The following is a 16,390-nucleotide window of genomic DNA, read 5'->3' as shown; positions in this document are numbered from 1 at the left end:
TCTGCTGCTTGGTTATTTATAGGCAGATCTGTGGAGTTCCTTCTAATCTCTGAAGTCTTCAAAAACATTAATGAATTAAACATCACAATACTCTTGTAAAAAGGGAATTAAATAGAGGGACTGAATGAAGAATAGAAGGGATAAATGACTTGCTGAAAGCCATATCTATATTTCATAGCAGAACAAGGAATAGAAACCAGATTCTTTTTTTTTTTCCTGACTTTTAGTCCTGTGCTTAACAAACTAGCTATGCTCTCTTGCTTGATACATGATGAAAGAATGAAGAAAGTACTCGTGTGGGGGTTCTGTGACTTTTTGTGTTTTTGTTTGTTGTTTTTTTTTTTTTTTTGACAGAACTTCTAGGGTTTTAAATTACTTTGAGTAAAACAATGTAATTTACAGTCTTCCCAGAGCTCAGAAATGATAGGGGTTGCAGCCTACCAAGTCATGATGTGATTTCACATTGGAGTGTAGCCTAAAATATTGTTTACGTTTTCATCCGTTCTGTAATTTGTTTTACTATTTGTTTACTGTCTCCTCAGGCTCCCATCCTCCCTATTACGTATACCTATTTAATTGAAGTTTGTATTTAAGAGAATTTTCTCCATAAGTAGTATTCATTTCCACTTGGTGGGGAGGTTGGAAGAGTTTTCTGTTTCACTGGAACACATCTCAAATATTTAGGTTTTAAATACAAATATTATGTGGATTTAGTCTTGCCACTCTTCTGTGGAAATCTTCAAAAGAATGAATGCATTGTTGGAGATTAACATTGGTGTTGAAAACTTGAAAGCCTGGGTCGTTCTAAACAAGTTCATTGAGGTTCTTCATTGTAGTTCTTTTCTTTAGCATATTTCCTGTATACACACGTTTTACAGCTTAGCATATGGTATTTTAATTGGCAAAGTAGATTGCAGGGCATGCAGCACTCTAGGTTGGTCTTGAAATTCAGCAAACAGAATTCACCTCTTTAACTTGTTTCATATCTGTAAAATTTGAGCACATAAATGCTGTGTCTTGTTTTGGAAGTGATAAGATGCAGCTTCTTGAAGTATTTCACTTTCCCCCAAGTGAAATCTGTTCTCTTCAGTGCTCTTGTTTTTCTTCTGTAGTGTTTTTCTATATAATGAGTCCAAATGCCTTTTTTATTGATGAATAGACACTAGGTCCGTTTCTTCCAGCTACATCATGGTATAATGTTGAGCATCATATCATTATTTCCTCATTCTGAATTGAGAGCTTGATGGCCAGTTTAAGAGCCTGTTGTTTTTTCTTCCTCTGAACAGGTTTAAAAGACTTTGTTTTATTTGTAGGTCTAAATATACTTATCCGCTTTTTAGCAGCGTACCTTATTAAAACACCTTTGATAGCTCCCAGTGGAAAGCAGACGCCAGCTCTCTTGAAGTTGTTTTACTTTCCAATTTTAAAAAAATACCTTCGGTTTAATTCATCCTGAGATTCTCTGGAGTGTTAAAGATAGAGAAGGGTGTTAAACCTTATTTTTAAACCTGAAGATATTTTTTTTTTTTCTGGTATGTTCTGATAAGCTGCTCTAGTGAGAGTTTTCTTCTGGATAGAGCACATCAAAGAGCACAGAAGAGAGGTAATTGAAAACTTCAGGAGTTTCTGGAACAAAGGCTAGGTGTTCAAAATTACCAGCAATTGTTCTGACTCACCTCCCTCCACTCAGAATGAACAGAAGGCTTCCTTCAGTTCCAGGAAATACCGAACAAAAGAACTATTTTGATCCATGGACAGTGCCACTATTGTGGCAGAAAGCCAGACAGTGCTTTCATATTAAATAAATTGATCTTTTCACAACAGCAAAGAAACATGTTTGCTAGAGTCAATAAGCTGATGCAAACTTTTGTCAATATGTGAAAGTACGAAGGTAATTAAGTGTGTGTGTGTGCGTGTGTGTTTAGGTTTGGGCTTTCTTCATTGACTACAATAAAGAGCCATTTGTAATAATTTTGAAATATAAGTTGGAGAGGAGAGGGAAAAATCATTACCAGATCCACATTTCACATCTTAAGAAAAAAAAGAATACTACCAAAGTTAAATAGTTTACACAGGGTGATTTGAGCATGGTGTTTGAGTGACAAAAAAAGACTGCCTGAGTCATTCTTGAGTTTTGCATTTTATGCAACAAATAACCTACCAATATGTCGGAAGCATACAGGAAACTTTAGTAGGATGCTTATTTGAGTAATTGTTTAAAGTGCAGGCTGTCTTGGGACTCAGTTTCCTGAAAGAACTGAAATTTGTTTGTTTCCTTCTGTAATGTGGGAAATGTATATTTTATATACTTGCCAAAAATGACACTTTAAATATGGAAATTTTGGGATAAGAGGTAGGATTGGATATTGTGAAGCATTACAGATTAGAACAGGGAAGGACAGTAAAAAAGTTGTTGAAATGTTATTTTTGTTTCATAATAGAAAGAATAATTCTGCATTTTTTTTTTTTTGTTTTTAATGAAACTCATTGTTTTAACGAGAAAAGGAATAACTTCTGTTTTACCTCAGGGTCTTTATTTGGAGTTCTTTGGGTTTTTTTGTTTGTTTGTTTGTTTTGGTTTTTTTTTCTTCTTCTTTCTCCTAGATCACTTATAGTTTTGATTCCGTTAACTCCTCACCCACAGGAAAAGTTCTGTTTGTGTGCATGAATGCTGAAGTCTCCAAATAGGGAACTGGAGTTTGCAGTCTGAAGCCCTGTGCTTGGAATTAAAAAAAAAAAAAAAAAAAAATCTGTTTTTTATTTTGACTGGATACTGGTGCATATCTTGAATCGTGTATTTCTGTGCAGAATTAGTTTGGTTTTTATTATATGGATTGGTTTGTGCAAGTATGAACTCAAATATTGACAAGCAAATGCCAGTTGCTACTTTGTGTAGGCTGGAAGAGGAGGTTGCAGGTCAAGCATCCTGTTGATTTGTCAATAAAAAACAGAGGCTCAATCACAGTGAATTGCAGTTCATAATGCAATAAAAATAGGATGAGGCCAGGAAGGGATTTGGAGACAAAAGCAGGAGAAGCATTTCCAGCTAAGGGATAGACATACTTATTCTAGCTGTCGGATGTTTGGTTTTTTTAATTGAAGACCTACTAGTGGCAGGGTAATGGCAGTGTCCTGACATAGATGCAGCATAATGTATTTAAATAATTACTATATTCCTGGTAATATAAGGCAGACTATGCAAAAGTGTAATTTTATTTACACTTATTTTATGTCTGAATGACTGAGCAAACAGATGATCTACCTGTATTAATTGTAGTTCAATGGGTTTGGGAAATAGGACTTTTATTTATTTATTTTAAAATACATATATGTGTGTGTGTGTATATACATGACTTATATAAATATTTCAGTGTCCTTGGTGAAGATTCTGCTTTGGGCTTTTTTTTTTTTTTTTTCTTCCTTGTGGTGAGGGGAATAAATATTTAATTAAAGATTTACATGGAAAAATGCATATGATAATGTTTTTTCTTCAGTTTTTATAATACTTTGGATTTTGGTTATAGTGTTCTGTGCTTCCTTCAGAAAGAGTACAGAAGTGTTTTGGCCAGTGCTCATTTTAGCAAAATGTTGTAATTGATTTCCCATCCTTGACAATTTTAACTTCTTGTGTTTCAGAGCTGTGAAAATTATCAGAAGTAGAATGGAAGCTTCAGTAATATTACCCATTCTGAAGAAAAAATTGGCTTTTCTTTCAGGTACAGTTTCTGTTTTCCTCAGTTGATTCCTGGGATTTTTAGGTTGATTACTTATATTTGCTGGATGTATTTAACAGAAGTATATTGTAGGTTAGCACTTTGTCATATTTCAAAAGGATCTCTGAAACTTTTAATATAGTAAGCAAGCTGTTACCATTGGCATTTAGCCCGTGTTTTAACTACAGCCTGTAACTCAACTCCACAAAATTGATGTCATGAAGTTTTAGTCCATATATAAAAGAATGATAATTTAGCAGGCATCCAAGAATAATCCTTTCTAGTTGTTTTTTTTTATGTGGTTTTAGAAGTACAGAGTGAATAGTTTCAGTTTTCTTTGAAATTTTTTTCCTTCCTTTTCACCTTTGTCTTTTCCCCAGCATAGAAATGGATGGAAGCAGAATTAGCCATGCGTTGCAGTGTTTTGGTTCTTGCCAAGTAGTTAATTCAGGCAAGGCTGAAATAATTGCTGTATTTATTAAAGCTTCTTGAATCTTGAAGGTAACTTTCTCTCCTCACCATGCCAGAGATAAAAGGGAATGCTTAAAATGGTGAATGACATTCTCTTGCTGATTTCAGTGCTGTCATAGATAGCTGTGTTAGTTCTTGGTGTTTGAATGTCTACTCTAGGGTAGGTAGATAACTTGCAGAGCACTCCTCAACTTCACAAATTGACAAGCTTTGCCATAAATAAATATTTTTCTGCTGTAGTTTATTTTAGCTAGGCTACTTTAGCCTGCTCCAGTCACTTGAGAAGTGAAACCTGCTCCTTGATAATAGACCTTGTTTTGCTTTGAATTTGCCCACTGTCCCCAGCAATTGCAAATCAAACAATTCCTGTTTAAAAACAAACAAACAAACCCCAAAACTTACATTGAAGTCTAGGATGGTGAGCAGTTTCTTCTGTAGTAATGGCAGATGCATAGTGTGTTGGTTGTTTAGCATTATACCACAAGGGGAAGTTCTCATTTACTAGAGTGCATTTTCAATTTGCTATTAAAGCTGCCTGATGCATTTCGAAATATAGATGTTCTTAGTGGAAAGTAATTTAAATGCTAGCAACCTTTTTGAACCTACATATTTCTGAGTAGGTTTGACCTTTTTTGAACTGTGTAGTATTAATAGATGCTTTAATTTAATGAATGGTAAAGATTCGGGCAGTAGTTCTTTTAGGCATTCTTCAGTGTAAAAGTAAAGGAACATGACAGAGAAATCAGTTCATCATGTCTCTTTGAAGCAATTTTATTTCATATAGTTTCATAAATAAAAACATATTAATGATTTAAAAACATAATCAGAAAAATAATGTTTTAGGAAAATGTTCTTCAGTGTTTATATGTTGAAATCTTTTGTAGTTTTTTTTAGTTAAATTGATACAAATAATGTTGGCCCTGCCTTCTTTTTCTGGAGGTAAAACAGAATGGTTTCTAATGGAGCAGTGTCTCCTGAGATTTGTAATTCATGGCTCTGTAGCTTCCGTGTTGGAAGGTCATTACAAATAGCAGGGGAAAAAAAGGTAAGCTACTGACTTGGCAAAAATCCTGAACAACCGCAAAATGAATTTAGTTTTTTTTTGTGATGCTCTTAGCTGCTTTCCTTAACTTAAGTGTGTGTTCAGTTTATAAACTACACCATTTCTACTGAGTTACAATACACATCAAGTTAATTTCCCCTGATTTTATTTTTTAGGCTTAATTCTAAGCCTGAAGACTCAGTCTGTGTGTAGTGCTTTTTTGTAAGACGAGGAGGTGGTGTTTGCCATACCTAAAATCACAAAGTGATTTGGGTTTATCTCACTAAACATTATATTCTAAAGATGGTGGTAAATATTTATACAATCTCTAATTTATAGCAAGGAGTTACAAATAATACAATCAAGATCAGAGAACAGCTTACTTTACTGTTTAATTAAATAATTCTTATTGCCCAGTGTGTTAGTATTGGAAAATGATAGACTACATTCATGATAGCTATCACCTTTTAACTGGTAACTTCAGGTATTATTCCTTTAAAGCCGCATTATTTTTTTTTCAGTATTTCCCTTAAAAATACAGTTTTGAGTTAAAATGATTCTTAGATGGATGAAGATATCTTTTGCATAAATGACTGGCTGTCATTTTTCACCGAGGAAGAAAATCAGTGATTACTCCTACCTTGTTCTTGTTTTGGGCTCTGGCAAGCTGACAGAATATTTACCTCATCTGTATATACTTCAGTGCAAGAAAGCTGCACAAGAATCCCAGTGGAGTCAGAATACAGTTGTTTGAGTCTCTTCCAGTAGTGTTTACAAGGGGAAAAAACCCTTCAGTTGTTATACAAGATGATTTGTCATGCAACTGAATAATTTTGAAAATTATTGTAGTCTTTTTATGAAATGTCAAGAGATTATTGTTTGGGTTTTTTTTGTTTGGTTTGTGGTGGTTTGTTTTTTTTTTTTAGTCAGTTCAGCAAATGCTGTTTAAATTCAGGTATAAAATTGAGAATTCCTGTGTGTCTGGTATCTTGCATGAGTCGGCTTCAAGTGCCAGTTCTAAACTTTAGTTAATAAGACCCTGTTCAACACTGGAGTCTTTCAAGTCTGTGTAAACAAAAAATGAACTATTATTATTAAGAGTTGACTACTTTTGTTGGGTGCTGGTGAATGAATCCGGAAGTAACTTTGAACAGAACAAGTCCCTTTCAGTTATGAATCAGCTATGGTAAGACTAACTTGCTATAAATGCAAGAAACATTTTTCTGCAAGCTCTTCTTCTTCAGCCTTGTATATATTCATTAAAATGAACAACTTTAATGCTCCATTTATGAGTTCATGAGGGAGCCTTACATATGATTCTTACAAATACTTTATCCAGGAGAGTCCTGAGCTGCTGCCATGGCTCATGGAATTTTGGACCCTGAAGATGGTTCAAGGCAATCCTTCTGCTGTTCTTTGTAGAAATACCTTCATAACCTCTTGTGTTTTTGCTCTTCCTGTCACAGGCTCACTCAGTTTGATTGCCAAATTCTGTCCAGTTTATTTTAAATTTTTATTAATACTTGTGACAGTGCTTTCTTGCTTCCCTACTCCAGTAATTTTTCATAGTTCTTCCATTTTACAATGTATAACCAATTTTTGAACTTGGCTGTTGCTAACTTCAGTTTCTATGTATTTTCTATATTCCTGAAAACTGCTACCCTGCCTTCTCTGAGTATTTCCTTTATGGATAAGGAAAGATAGAATGATGCCTGAATACTTAAGGAAAAGCTTCTTTATTCATTTTAATATTTTATTCTTGTTGAGAAACAGTAGCTAACAAGCTACCATTGAATCAATATGGCTCCATGAAGCAGTGTAGCAAGTGGAGAGAAATTAGTTTTTCACTCCAAGTGTACAGATGAGACCAAATGTCCAGTTTTTAAAGTATTGAGGTATTTTTCCTTCCTTTTTCTCACACTTCCCCGCTCCAATTTCAGGCTTTCTGCCATTCAGAAACAGAGAAGTGTGGACAATCTGTAAATTACTGTTACTTTAAACTGTGACTTCGTCTTAGTTTCTGCGGAAAGGTTCTATGCATTTGTCCTCTCTTATGTAGCACCACTCTTTAATTCTTCTGTTTAGAAATATAATTATTAAAATGCGTATTACTATTTTTCAGCAACAGTTCTCTCCCCCAAAAAAGGGAAGGGAATACATCTACTGCAATGGACCACTTAAAGCAGTAGGTCCTTTATGAAGATGTGGAAAATACATGTGTATCAGTGGATCTTTAGTACTCTTTGGGGAGTTTGCACAGCTTTGGGAGCAAGGAAAAAACCTATTGCAATTAAGATGCCAGCATATGTTGTGTAAACACACAGTGTTTTTTCATTATCTTGCCTGCATCTCTAACGGATGGAGGCAATTCTTTTAAAATTATGTCACTGTGTGTATATGTATCTGCAAGCATTAGTGTGCTGTGCTTGTGCACTTTGTCTTATTTCTGCACAGCTGTTATTATTTTGTAAAGTGTTGCTCTTACTGGTTAGACAGAACTTCGATTCTACCAATATTAATTAACTTTATGAAGCAAAAGCATGATTTGATGACTTTAACGACGTGAATAACACACTGAAAATAGTTTGAGAATAAAGATGTTCTTTCTCAGGTTATAGAAATCTGTTTCTTTTTCACCCCAAATAAAGCTGAGATTGTCATTACCTTTGTACAATTTTTCTAAAATACAGAAAAAATTATTTAGTAACTGCCTCCTACATGTACTTAAATGGCTCCGTGGTTTTGTTTTGTTTTTAATAAAATAGCTAAAACATTAAACCGCAATCTAAAAATAATATTGAATAAAATTGAAAAAGCTTTGAGCTACACCAGATTGTGGAAAGCTTAATTTGAAACTGATTTAATGTACAGATGGTTATTAATTTAAAAAATACTCAAGATTTTTTTAAAAAAAACAACACCCTCAAACTTTAAGGTGACTGAAGTTATGGTTAATAAGCTAGAAACTCAAGCAGTAAATCCTTTTGGAGTATGTTTGGATTCACTAGTGTTCTTCACTTCACATGCGAATTCCCCTCCCACCTTCTCCTGTTCCACCCACCAAAATATTTGGTTGCATTTTGAAATTAAGATCTCTTTTCTGTTTGCTGGTTGTAGACATTAGAAAAGTTCAAGGACAGAGAGGAAAAAAATAAGATGGTGTGCTCAAAATGATGAATACATGAATTGGGTGATTTGGTCTAATTTAAGTGGAGAGGATGTGTCATAGCTACCTTTGCACCTTTTATTTAATCCTCTGAGTTAACAGCCATTTAGGGACAAATGTTTTGATCTCAAAGCCTCCTGTCTTCAAAAGATCACCAGTGATGCTCCTGTACTTGGAGATGTAGTGATAATAGAAGAGACAGCTGTACACTTGACTTCCTTCACTCTACAGCATTTGCTGATTGAGCCTTTCAGGGAGATGTCAGTATTTATTTTTCATGTGATCTTGTGTTTAGTGGATTTGACTTCAGTTCCAATTTAAGCTATGAGTAAGGACCTTGAACCAGTAACCAAAATGGATTTGGACTTACTTGTGTGATTCAAAAGTTAATCTTTTAGAAGAAAGATCAGAAAAGAAAATTTCATCTTTCTTTAAAGATATATAGATTTATTTATTTATTTATGTTAAACAGTACCTTTCCAGTTACTTTCTTGAGAGTCTTTGTTGTAGTCAAAACCAAACCACAGTTGTAGAACAGTATACTTAAAATGCAGCACATCAGCATCACCTAACACTTGATCTTACTGTATCTCATAATAAACATAAAAGCGTGAGGCCAGCTCTTTCAGTATTTTTGTTGCTGAAATTTTTTGTATAACTTCTACCAGAAGAGTTTGAAAATACATAGGAAGATTAAAGCAACTAGTTGGAAATACTTATCTTAATTGTGAGGTGACTGTTACGTAGGTCTGTTACGTGTTTGTAAGTAGGTCTGGAAATTATCTGTGTTTCATGAATGAACTACCAATTTAGAGTATGTGCCATGAGCCGCCTACGTGTTACAGGATCCTCCTTGTGTAGTCAATGTTTCTAGAAGGTGGTGTGTTCTAGTTGGAGCTGTTGGGTACATGCTCACCTTGGAAGCTTACCAGGTTTCCAACATGCTGGTCATGTGGAAGGTCTCAGAGATGATTTTTAGTAATGTAATCTAGATATGCAAAAATAATGCTCCTGGCAAACTTGATTTGTGTTGTTTACGTTGAAAGTACTAGATGAAGACTATGGCAGCTACAGATGTGGTTTATGCTCTGATGCCTTAAATATCAGTGGTGAATGAATCCTTGTAACTGAGAGATGGAATGTCACTTGTGATTTTCACAACAACTTTAAAGATTAATTTTATGATGTATTTTGAGACCATTTAATTGCGAAGTATTTATTTTACCTTAAAGCTGTCACATTACCTTTCTAATGACTTTTTCCCCTTGAAATAGGAGGTAAGGACAGAAGAAGTGGCCTCATTCTGACAATTCCATTATGCCTTGAGCAGACGAGTATGGATGAGCTGAGTGTCACACTGGACTACCTTCTAAGTATCCCAAGGTGATTTCAAAGGCATTCTGTTCAGGCTTGCTTTTTCAGTGGTGGAAGGGATCTTTTTATTGTTTTTGCTTTTTATTTACCTTTCAGTACCAAGGGAATTTTACATAAACGTTTGTTTAAAATGTGGTACGATCTGACTGAATGAGAAACTTACTTCTCAATGTGTTTTTTTGTTTTTTTTTTTTTTTTTTTTTCCTTGTGTATTTCCTTACTCCTTTCTTGGAATTTATGTAGTAATTTCTTTTTAATGACAGTGCACTTAAATTACTATGTAAGTTAACAAGCCATTTTAATGAAACTTCTAAGCTTGCAAAGGTAGCATTGCTCAAAGTAAAAAAGCTTCCTCCTCTTTCTTTGCGATGTGCCTAATCTTGGTAGCTTGTAGTGCTTAAGTGTGCACTGAGCCTAAAAATACATGAAGTCTTACTGACGTTAGTGAGCAACTCAAATGTTTAAAGTTAAGATACTGCTTAAATGTGCTGAATGACCACTTGAGTATCCTGTCATCCAGACCTTGCTGTAAAATCATTGTTGATTAAGTTCTGTGCATAGTGACAGTTCTAGGTCGTAGCTTAGTTAACTGCATTTTTTCCTTAAGATCCAGGGATTGGTCTTTATCATAGCTTTGTTTTGTTCTCTTGCGCCACTGATTTAAAAAGAAAAGAAGCCTCTCAGATAAATACTTACTTCTGTATCCCTTTTAAGTTTCTCTTCAAGAAACAGAAGAACAATGGTATGACTAAAGACTGTTTAGTGTACTTTGCTTGCTTATTGCAATCTGTAATTGTTTTTTAAAACAAAATTAAATGGCCTGATTTTTTTTTTATTATTATTATTTTTGTTTTATTTATTTAAGGCTGTTTTAAAAAATTCTGATTAGGGAAAGAGAAGCAAAGAATAAACTCAGGTTGCTTACAAGTAAAACATCAACAGATATATGAGTATGTTGCACAACATTTTAGTCATGAAAATGTTAAAGTTTTTCAAACAGCTTGTCGTCTTTTGTAAAGTGATGATAAGCCCAACTAGTCATCCACAGAAGTCATCTCATAGACTTAGGGACTTGGCCGTGTTTATGGAACAGATGCAGACATTATTCTGGCAAGCATTAATTATTCCACAGTCTCATCCTGATGTATGTTTTTACATATATTAGTGTAAAAATAACTGTCTGAAGACTCAGCCAAAGTACTCTTTGTACTCTGTACAAACTGAGAAATCTGTTTGAAAGCAAATATCAGTGTTTCCACATCTAAAATTCGGTTTGTCATCTATGGAAAAAATTGCCTCTGTCTTATGGTGGCAGTATGGAAAAAATCAGTGTTGTTTTTGTTTGCATGTTATTTTTTATTAGGAAATGCAAACTTTTTGGCTTAAGTGCTTGCCTTTTCTTTTTTTGTTCTGGAAAGGCTTGCTGAATAGTGTTTGAATAAAGGAAGAGTGTGGGAAGGGATGTTGTCCCAAACCCAGATAGCTGTCCAAGAAACATTAGTGTTACCTTTTTCCCCAAGTTCTGTGTAAGATAACCTAATATGTTTAACTTTTAATTCAGTTGTACATGCCATATGTTGTAACTAAACTGTTTTGAAATATGCATTCTAGTGTTGATGGATAGCTGTGTCCAAAATTTGAGACGCATAACTCTTTATAGTGTCTTGGGTAAAATTTATTTGGGGGGGAGTGGGGAGGTGTGTATGTAAAGCTTTTCTAAGACTTCAGACAACTTATTCTTTATTTTTGAAGTCTACTGTTATGCCTTTCTTTAATGCTATTTGATTTTCTTGGATTCTGAAGGTGTTTTCAGAATCCAAGAAAAATAAAAGCAGTGATGTTATGCTATTGTTTGTGCATACTGAAATTGGCTTCCTTTGTTGTGTTCTCTGTATTGTGGCTCAAATCACCAAATGTTGTTTTTTGTTTCTGATTTTTTTTTTTAAACTTTTGTACGAACATTTATATTTGAGTGTTGACTAAACTTTTCAGAAGTGTTAGCTCACTTTTGAATTTGGTTGGTTGAGTATTTTGTGTTTGTGTTTTTCTTCAGTAGGTCTAGTAGTAAAGAAGAGCAGCTGCTGATGCTGCTAGATATCAGTGAGCCTAAGGAAGCCATGTCTCAAGATGCTATAGTGACACCATTAATCTTGTTCTTAAAAAAAAAAAACAAACCACTAGTGGTAGCGTGCCTTTTGACTTCATTCTGATTAAACATTGAACGCACAAAGCCTTGAATGCTCAGAGGGCTTCCAGAAATATCATGTGTGTGATCTTAAAATTTCCTTGAAACCAAAAGTATGTATGGATTGGCAGCCAACTTTATAATTATTTTTTCGTAAATTGGCTAGTGAGGTGCCTTTTTTCCATTTTTTTAAATTCCAAGATAATTTTGTCTTCCACCCATACCTGATGAATCTCAGCATAAACATGAAATAAATAACAGTTAAATTTCTAGGTGTGAAACATAATGCTTACTGTTACATGCAAGTTGCTCTGTTTTTTTGTAAGCTAAGGAGATCACAGTAATGGCTTTGTTTTGTAATTGCAGATTTGGGTGTTAAAGATTCCATAACGCTTTTCTACCTCATGTGACTATTATGGGATTTAGTTGCTTATAACTTTGGCAGATGCAAATATTTCAGCCCGAGACATGGTATCTAATCTGGTAACTAATGCTAAAAACTATGGGCTCACTTCCTTGTCCTCTTCTGGCTGTTACTGTGCTGGTTGTGAGAATGCAATGCTTCCCAGCTATTGGTGACATCCAGATGTTGCTGCCACCATTTGAACTCTCTGCACAGCTGTTGTTGTGAGCGCCTTGTTGCCAATTTCAGTTAGAAATAAGCCAGAGAGATCTTTGGGAATGCGTAGAGAGTGAGGAAAGTTTTCACTATTTTTTCCCGTTTGATACTTGAACAGAAGTACTTTTGAATTTTTGGCTTGGTAGCTAATTGCTTTCAGCAGGTTTTTTTGAGGTATACAAGACTGAAACCTTATTGGAAGAAAAATAGATTGTTAGTCTAAAATAATCTGTTTTGTAGATCCATATGCAAAGCCCCCGTCCTTGTAGAAGCTTTTTTGTGCACTGCAATTTCTATTCCATTTGTTTAGGAAAGAAATTTAAGCACCTTTAGATGATTTTCTGCTTGGACGTGCATCAAGTGATATGTAACTGTATCCTCAAATCTGCACCAATTCACAAGTAACCTTGTGAAAACTGACATCCCTTTGTCTTCCTTATGAAACTGTAAATTGACCTTTTCTTTCTGAAGATTTTATGAAGTTCATGGTTATGAAACCATTTCAGAGTTGCTAAGGCTTAAATAAATGCTTGTATTATGAAATACACTTCAGTGCTACTTAAAAATTGTAATTTGCAATATCTAATAATATGTTTGAGCGTTGAAATTTCAAGTTATTTCTAAATGAGTAAACGTAAGGTTTATAAGTTTTAAAAGTTAAAAACTATGTAGTTGTATCTTTTGGTAGAGTTGAAATCCAGAGTCATTGTGATATGACACTTGTTCATGAATTTTATTTTCTTCCTAAGTGTTTTTCTTCTTTTAGTGAGAAGTGTAAAGCTAGAGGATTTACCGTGATAGTGGATGGCAGAAAATCTCAATGGAATGTGGTAAAGACAGTTGTGTTAATGCTACAGGTAAATAAATTTTTATACATTCATAGTTGACTGATTTTTTTTTTTATAGATATGAACCCAATAGCTGTGTTATTGTAGAGGTAGTAATTTCTTTATTGAGAAATAGACAATTTATGGCCTTCTAAAATAAAAAATATGGTTCTGTGATAGAGTTCTGTGCATGAAGAAACAATCTGAAAAGCTGATGATCTACCTCACTCAAGTGAGGGACAAATTCATTAAATGCTGAGAACGCAACTGTAGACCTTTTTCTAAGACAGAGTTTTAGTTAAAAAATACAGAAATATGCTCTTGATATCGTCAGCTGTGAGTAGTGCAAATGTCTGCAGGGAAGCAATTCACACTGATACTGCAGCTGAGCAGGTTCTGATGCAAAATGCTCTACTACTTGGTTTCCGTTGGAATTTACTGTAGTTGATTTTGTTGTATATAATAGTTCCAGTCACAAATTATATTCTGAATGCTATACAACATAGGAGAATGGAAAAAAAAAAAAGTGCTAATTCCCAATTGAGTTGGGGAGAGGCTGTTCAGTAGGGCCTGTTGTGATAGGACAAGGAGTAATGGTTTTAAAATAGAGGGGGATAGATTTAGATTGGCTATTAGGAAAAATTTTTTTACAATGAGAGTTATAGAACACTGGAACAGGTTGCCCAGAAAGGTGGTGGATGCCCCATCCCCGGAAACATTCAAAGCCAGGTTGGACGGGGCTCTGAGCAACCTCATCTGGTTGGAGATGTCCCCCCTCCTTGCAGGGGGGTTGGACTAGATGACCTTTGAAGGTCCCTTCCAACCCTAACCATTCTATGATTCTAAATTTATAACAATTTATTATTTTAACTTTTCAGAACTGTGGGGTTACAGTAAAGTCTTATTTCTGCTAAATAGTATAGCTTATTTTCTGGTCTCTATGTTCAAAGAAAATGCAAGATACAGTACTTTGAATAGGTTAGAGAACATCTGTGCCTTTCCTACTGCACAGATGCCTTTTCTTTATCAGGGCAGTTTTCCTCTCAGACTTAGATGAAGACTCAGAAAGTGTGTCAAATAAGAATAATTCATTTTGTTGTCCTGCTGGCTCATTTTGCTCCTGGGTTTTTAAGTCTGTTTCAAGGTGTCTTTCACCTATTTTTGACTAAGATGGCATTCCTATTAATAGACTTCTAGTAATTGGATCCATTATATTATGATCTTAACTGAGGTTTCTCTTCAGCTAATGTGCAGTTGTGACACTTGGTGTGGGGAAGGTAGCTATTTGCCCATGCTCAGTGGCTTTCTGCCAGCACACTTCTTGCCAGTGTGAAGCCTGCAGAAGCATAAGTTGCACATCTCTGTCTTTTGGGGAGAAAGTAATAAAGAAGTTTTTCTTATGTAAACTAGTCAGTTGTGCTGACTACTTGAGATTTCTCTCTGCTTGGACACACATAGTTCTCAAAGGTGCTGGTAAGTCCTCAGAGACATTTCTGTGTTAAAAATACTGTGTTAAAAATATTGTCTACTTTTAAATGGCTTTCGCGTATTCATTAAAATGGCACAAGAATGAAATACCTTTTTTTTTTCAGTGCTATGATTTGAGTTGGATGTATTTAACTTATTCAGAATTATATATTTATTTATAAAACAAGGTATTTGAAGAGAAATCCTGAGATTGTGTCACCTTTATGTCAATACTGTGATTATCTAACAGTTGCTTATTGCTATAGCTGATGACTTGGGAGTAATCAAGAGTCTCTGTTCCTCGATCTACATTCAAAGTGACAACATAAAATCAACTAGGTAGATGGAATTACTGGTTTAGGCTGAGGAAAATTTTCCTGGTAATAGCTTTATGAATTAATATGCTGAAATGTTAATATAAAGTCCTTTCATTCCAGTCTAAGCATTACATGCTAGAGAGTTAAGTACAGGGTATATTCTTGAGGTACGCTTTAATAACAAAATATACAACTCTTTTCTAACTTTATGATTACTGTTTCATTCTACATAGCAAATTACATTAGTAGAAAGCTTTGTTGTTCTTAACATTTTTTTAAATGAAATGCTGTAGAAAAAATTAAGTCTAGACAATAATTCATGTTTTTCTTTATAATTGTAGCATGGATTAATGGTTAGGCCTCAGGACTGGGAGTAAACAGGTTACATTTTCTTTTCAGTTCTGACACAATTTTGCTATGAAATTTAGCGCAGTCTGCTACAAAGCAAGATGGAGCCAACATGTGACATAGATGCAGCAGACTTAGGTTAATTTCTGTCTGTAAATTTTAGGTTTTTTAATAGATGATGACATGTAAGTGAAATTCAGTTCTGTGGTAAATGAAAGTTTAATCTTGAATGTTTTGCTTACTTTTTTTTCATTTGTTTTACAGAATGTTGTTCCAGCTGAGGTGTCACTTGTTTGTGTGGTAAAGCCAGATGAATTTTGGGATAAGAAGGTTACACATTTCTGTTTTTGGAAAGAGAAAGATAGACTTGGCTTTGAGGTATGTAGAGCATTTGTCTACTTCAGTCAAAAATTCTATTTCTGAAATACTAGAATAATTGAATGAAAAATAATATATCTTTAAAAGTAGTTATATTCCAGATGCTTTGTGGATATCTTTTACAAACCACTGAGGACTTTTAACTTTTTCCCTCTTTAATAAGAATATTAAATAAAGGAGGTCTCAAATTAGAAATGTGTGGCATTTAGTTCTTTGCTTAGCAAGAAAATAAAGCTTCTTGATACATATTGTGGATGTTTTGAATAAGAAACTGTTGTACGCGGTTCAGTGTGAATTTTTTTCATGACTCTTCTGTAATAGACTGTAGAGATGCATGTCGTATGGTGTCAGTATATCAGTAGTAACCATTTTGACAAAGGTCTTGTTGCTTTTGCTACTGGAAGTTGTTCCAACTATGATAATCCTGTGACTTGCATTACAGTTAAACGCTCTTGGGTTTCACAGGTGTCTGTCTGTCCCTTC

At 34.5% G+C, this 16,390-nt stretch overlaps 1 protein-coding gene across 2 annotated transcripts in view; it reads left to right on the top strand.

The window, feature by feature from the left end:
- The window catches only part of SESTD1 (SEC14 and spectrin domain containing 1), a 57,916-nt gene that overhangs the window by 9,112 nt on the left and 32,414 nt on the right, over positions 1–16,390 (top strand). For both annotated transcript variants that reach the window (XM_086751420.1, XM_086751421.1), the window contains exons 4-7: positions 3,637–3,716; positions 9,667–9,775; positions 13,337–13,427; positions 15,794–15,907. In XM_086751420.1, coding sequence (XP_086607546.1) covers positions 3,662–3,716; positions 9,667–9,775; positions 13,337–13,427; positions 15,794–15,907 — 369 coding nt within the window. In that variant the 5' untranslated portion in view covers positions 3,637–3,661. The remainder of the gene's footprint in view (positions 1–3,636; positions 3,717–9,666; positions 9,776–13,336; positions 13,428–15,793; positions 15,908–16,390) is intronic.

The sequence above is a fragment of the Chlamydotis macqueenii genome, chromosome 6, assembly GCF_036417535.1.
Source record: "Chlamydotis macqueenii isolate bChlMac1 chromosome 6, bChlMac1.mat, whole genome shotgun sequence".
Classification (NCBI taxonomy): domain Eukaryota; kingdom Metazoa; phylum Chordata; class Aves; order Otidiformes; family Otididae; genus Chlamydotis; species Chlamydotis macqueenii.
The sequence above is the reverse complement of the archived record's forward strand: the minus strand, read 5'-3'. Positions and strand labels throughout refer to the sequence as shown.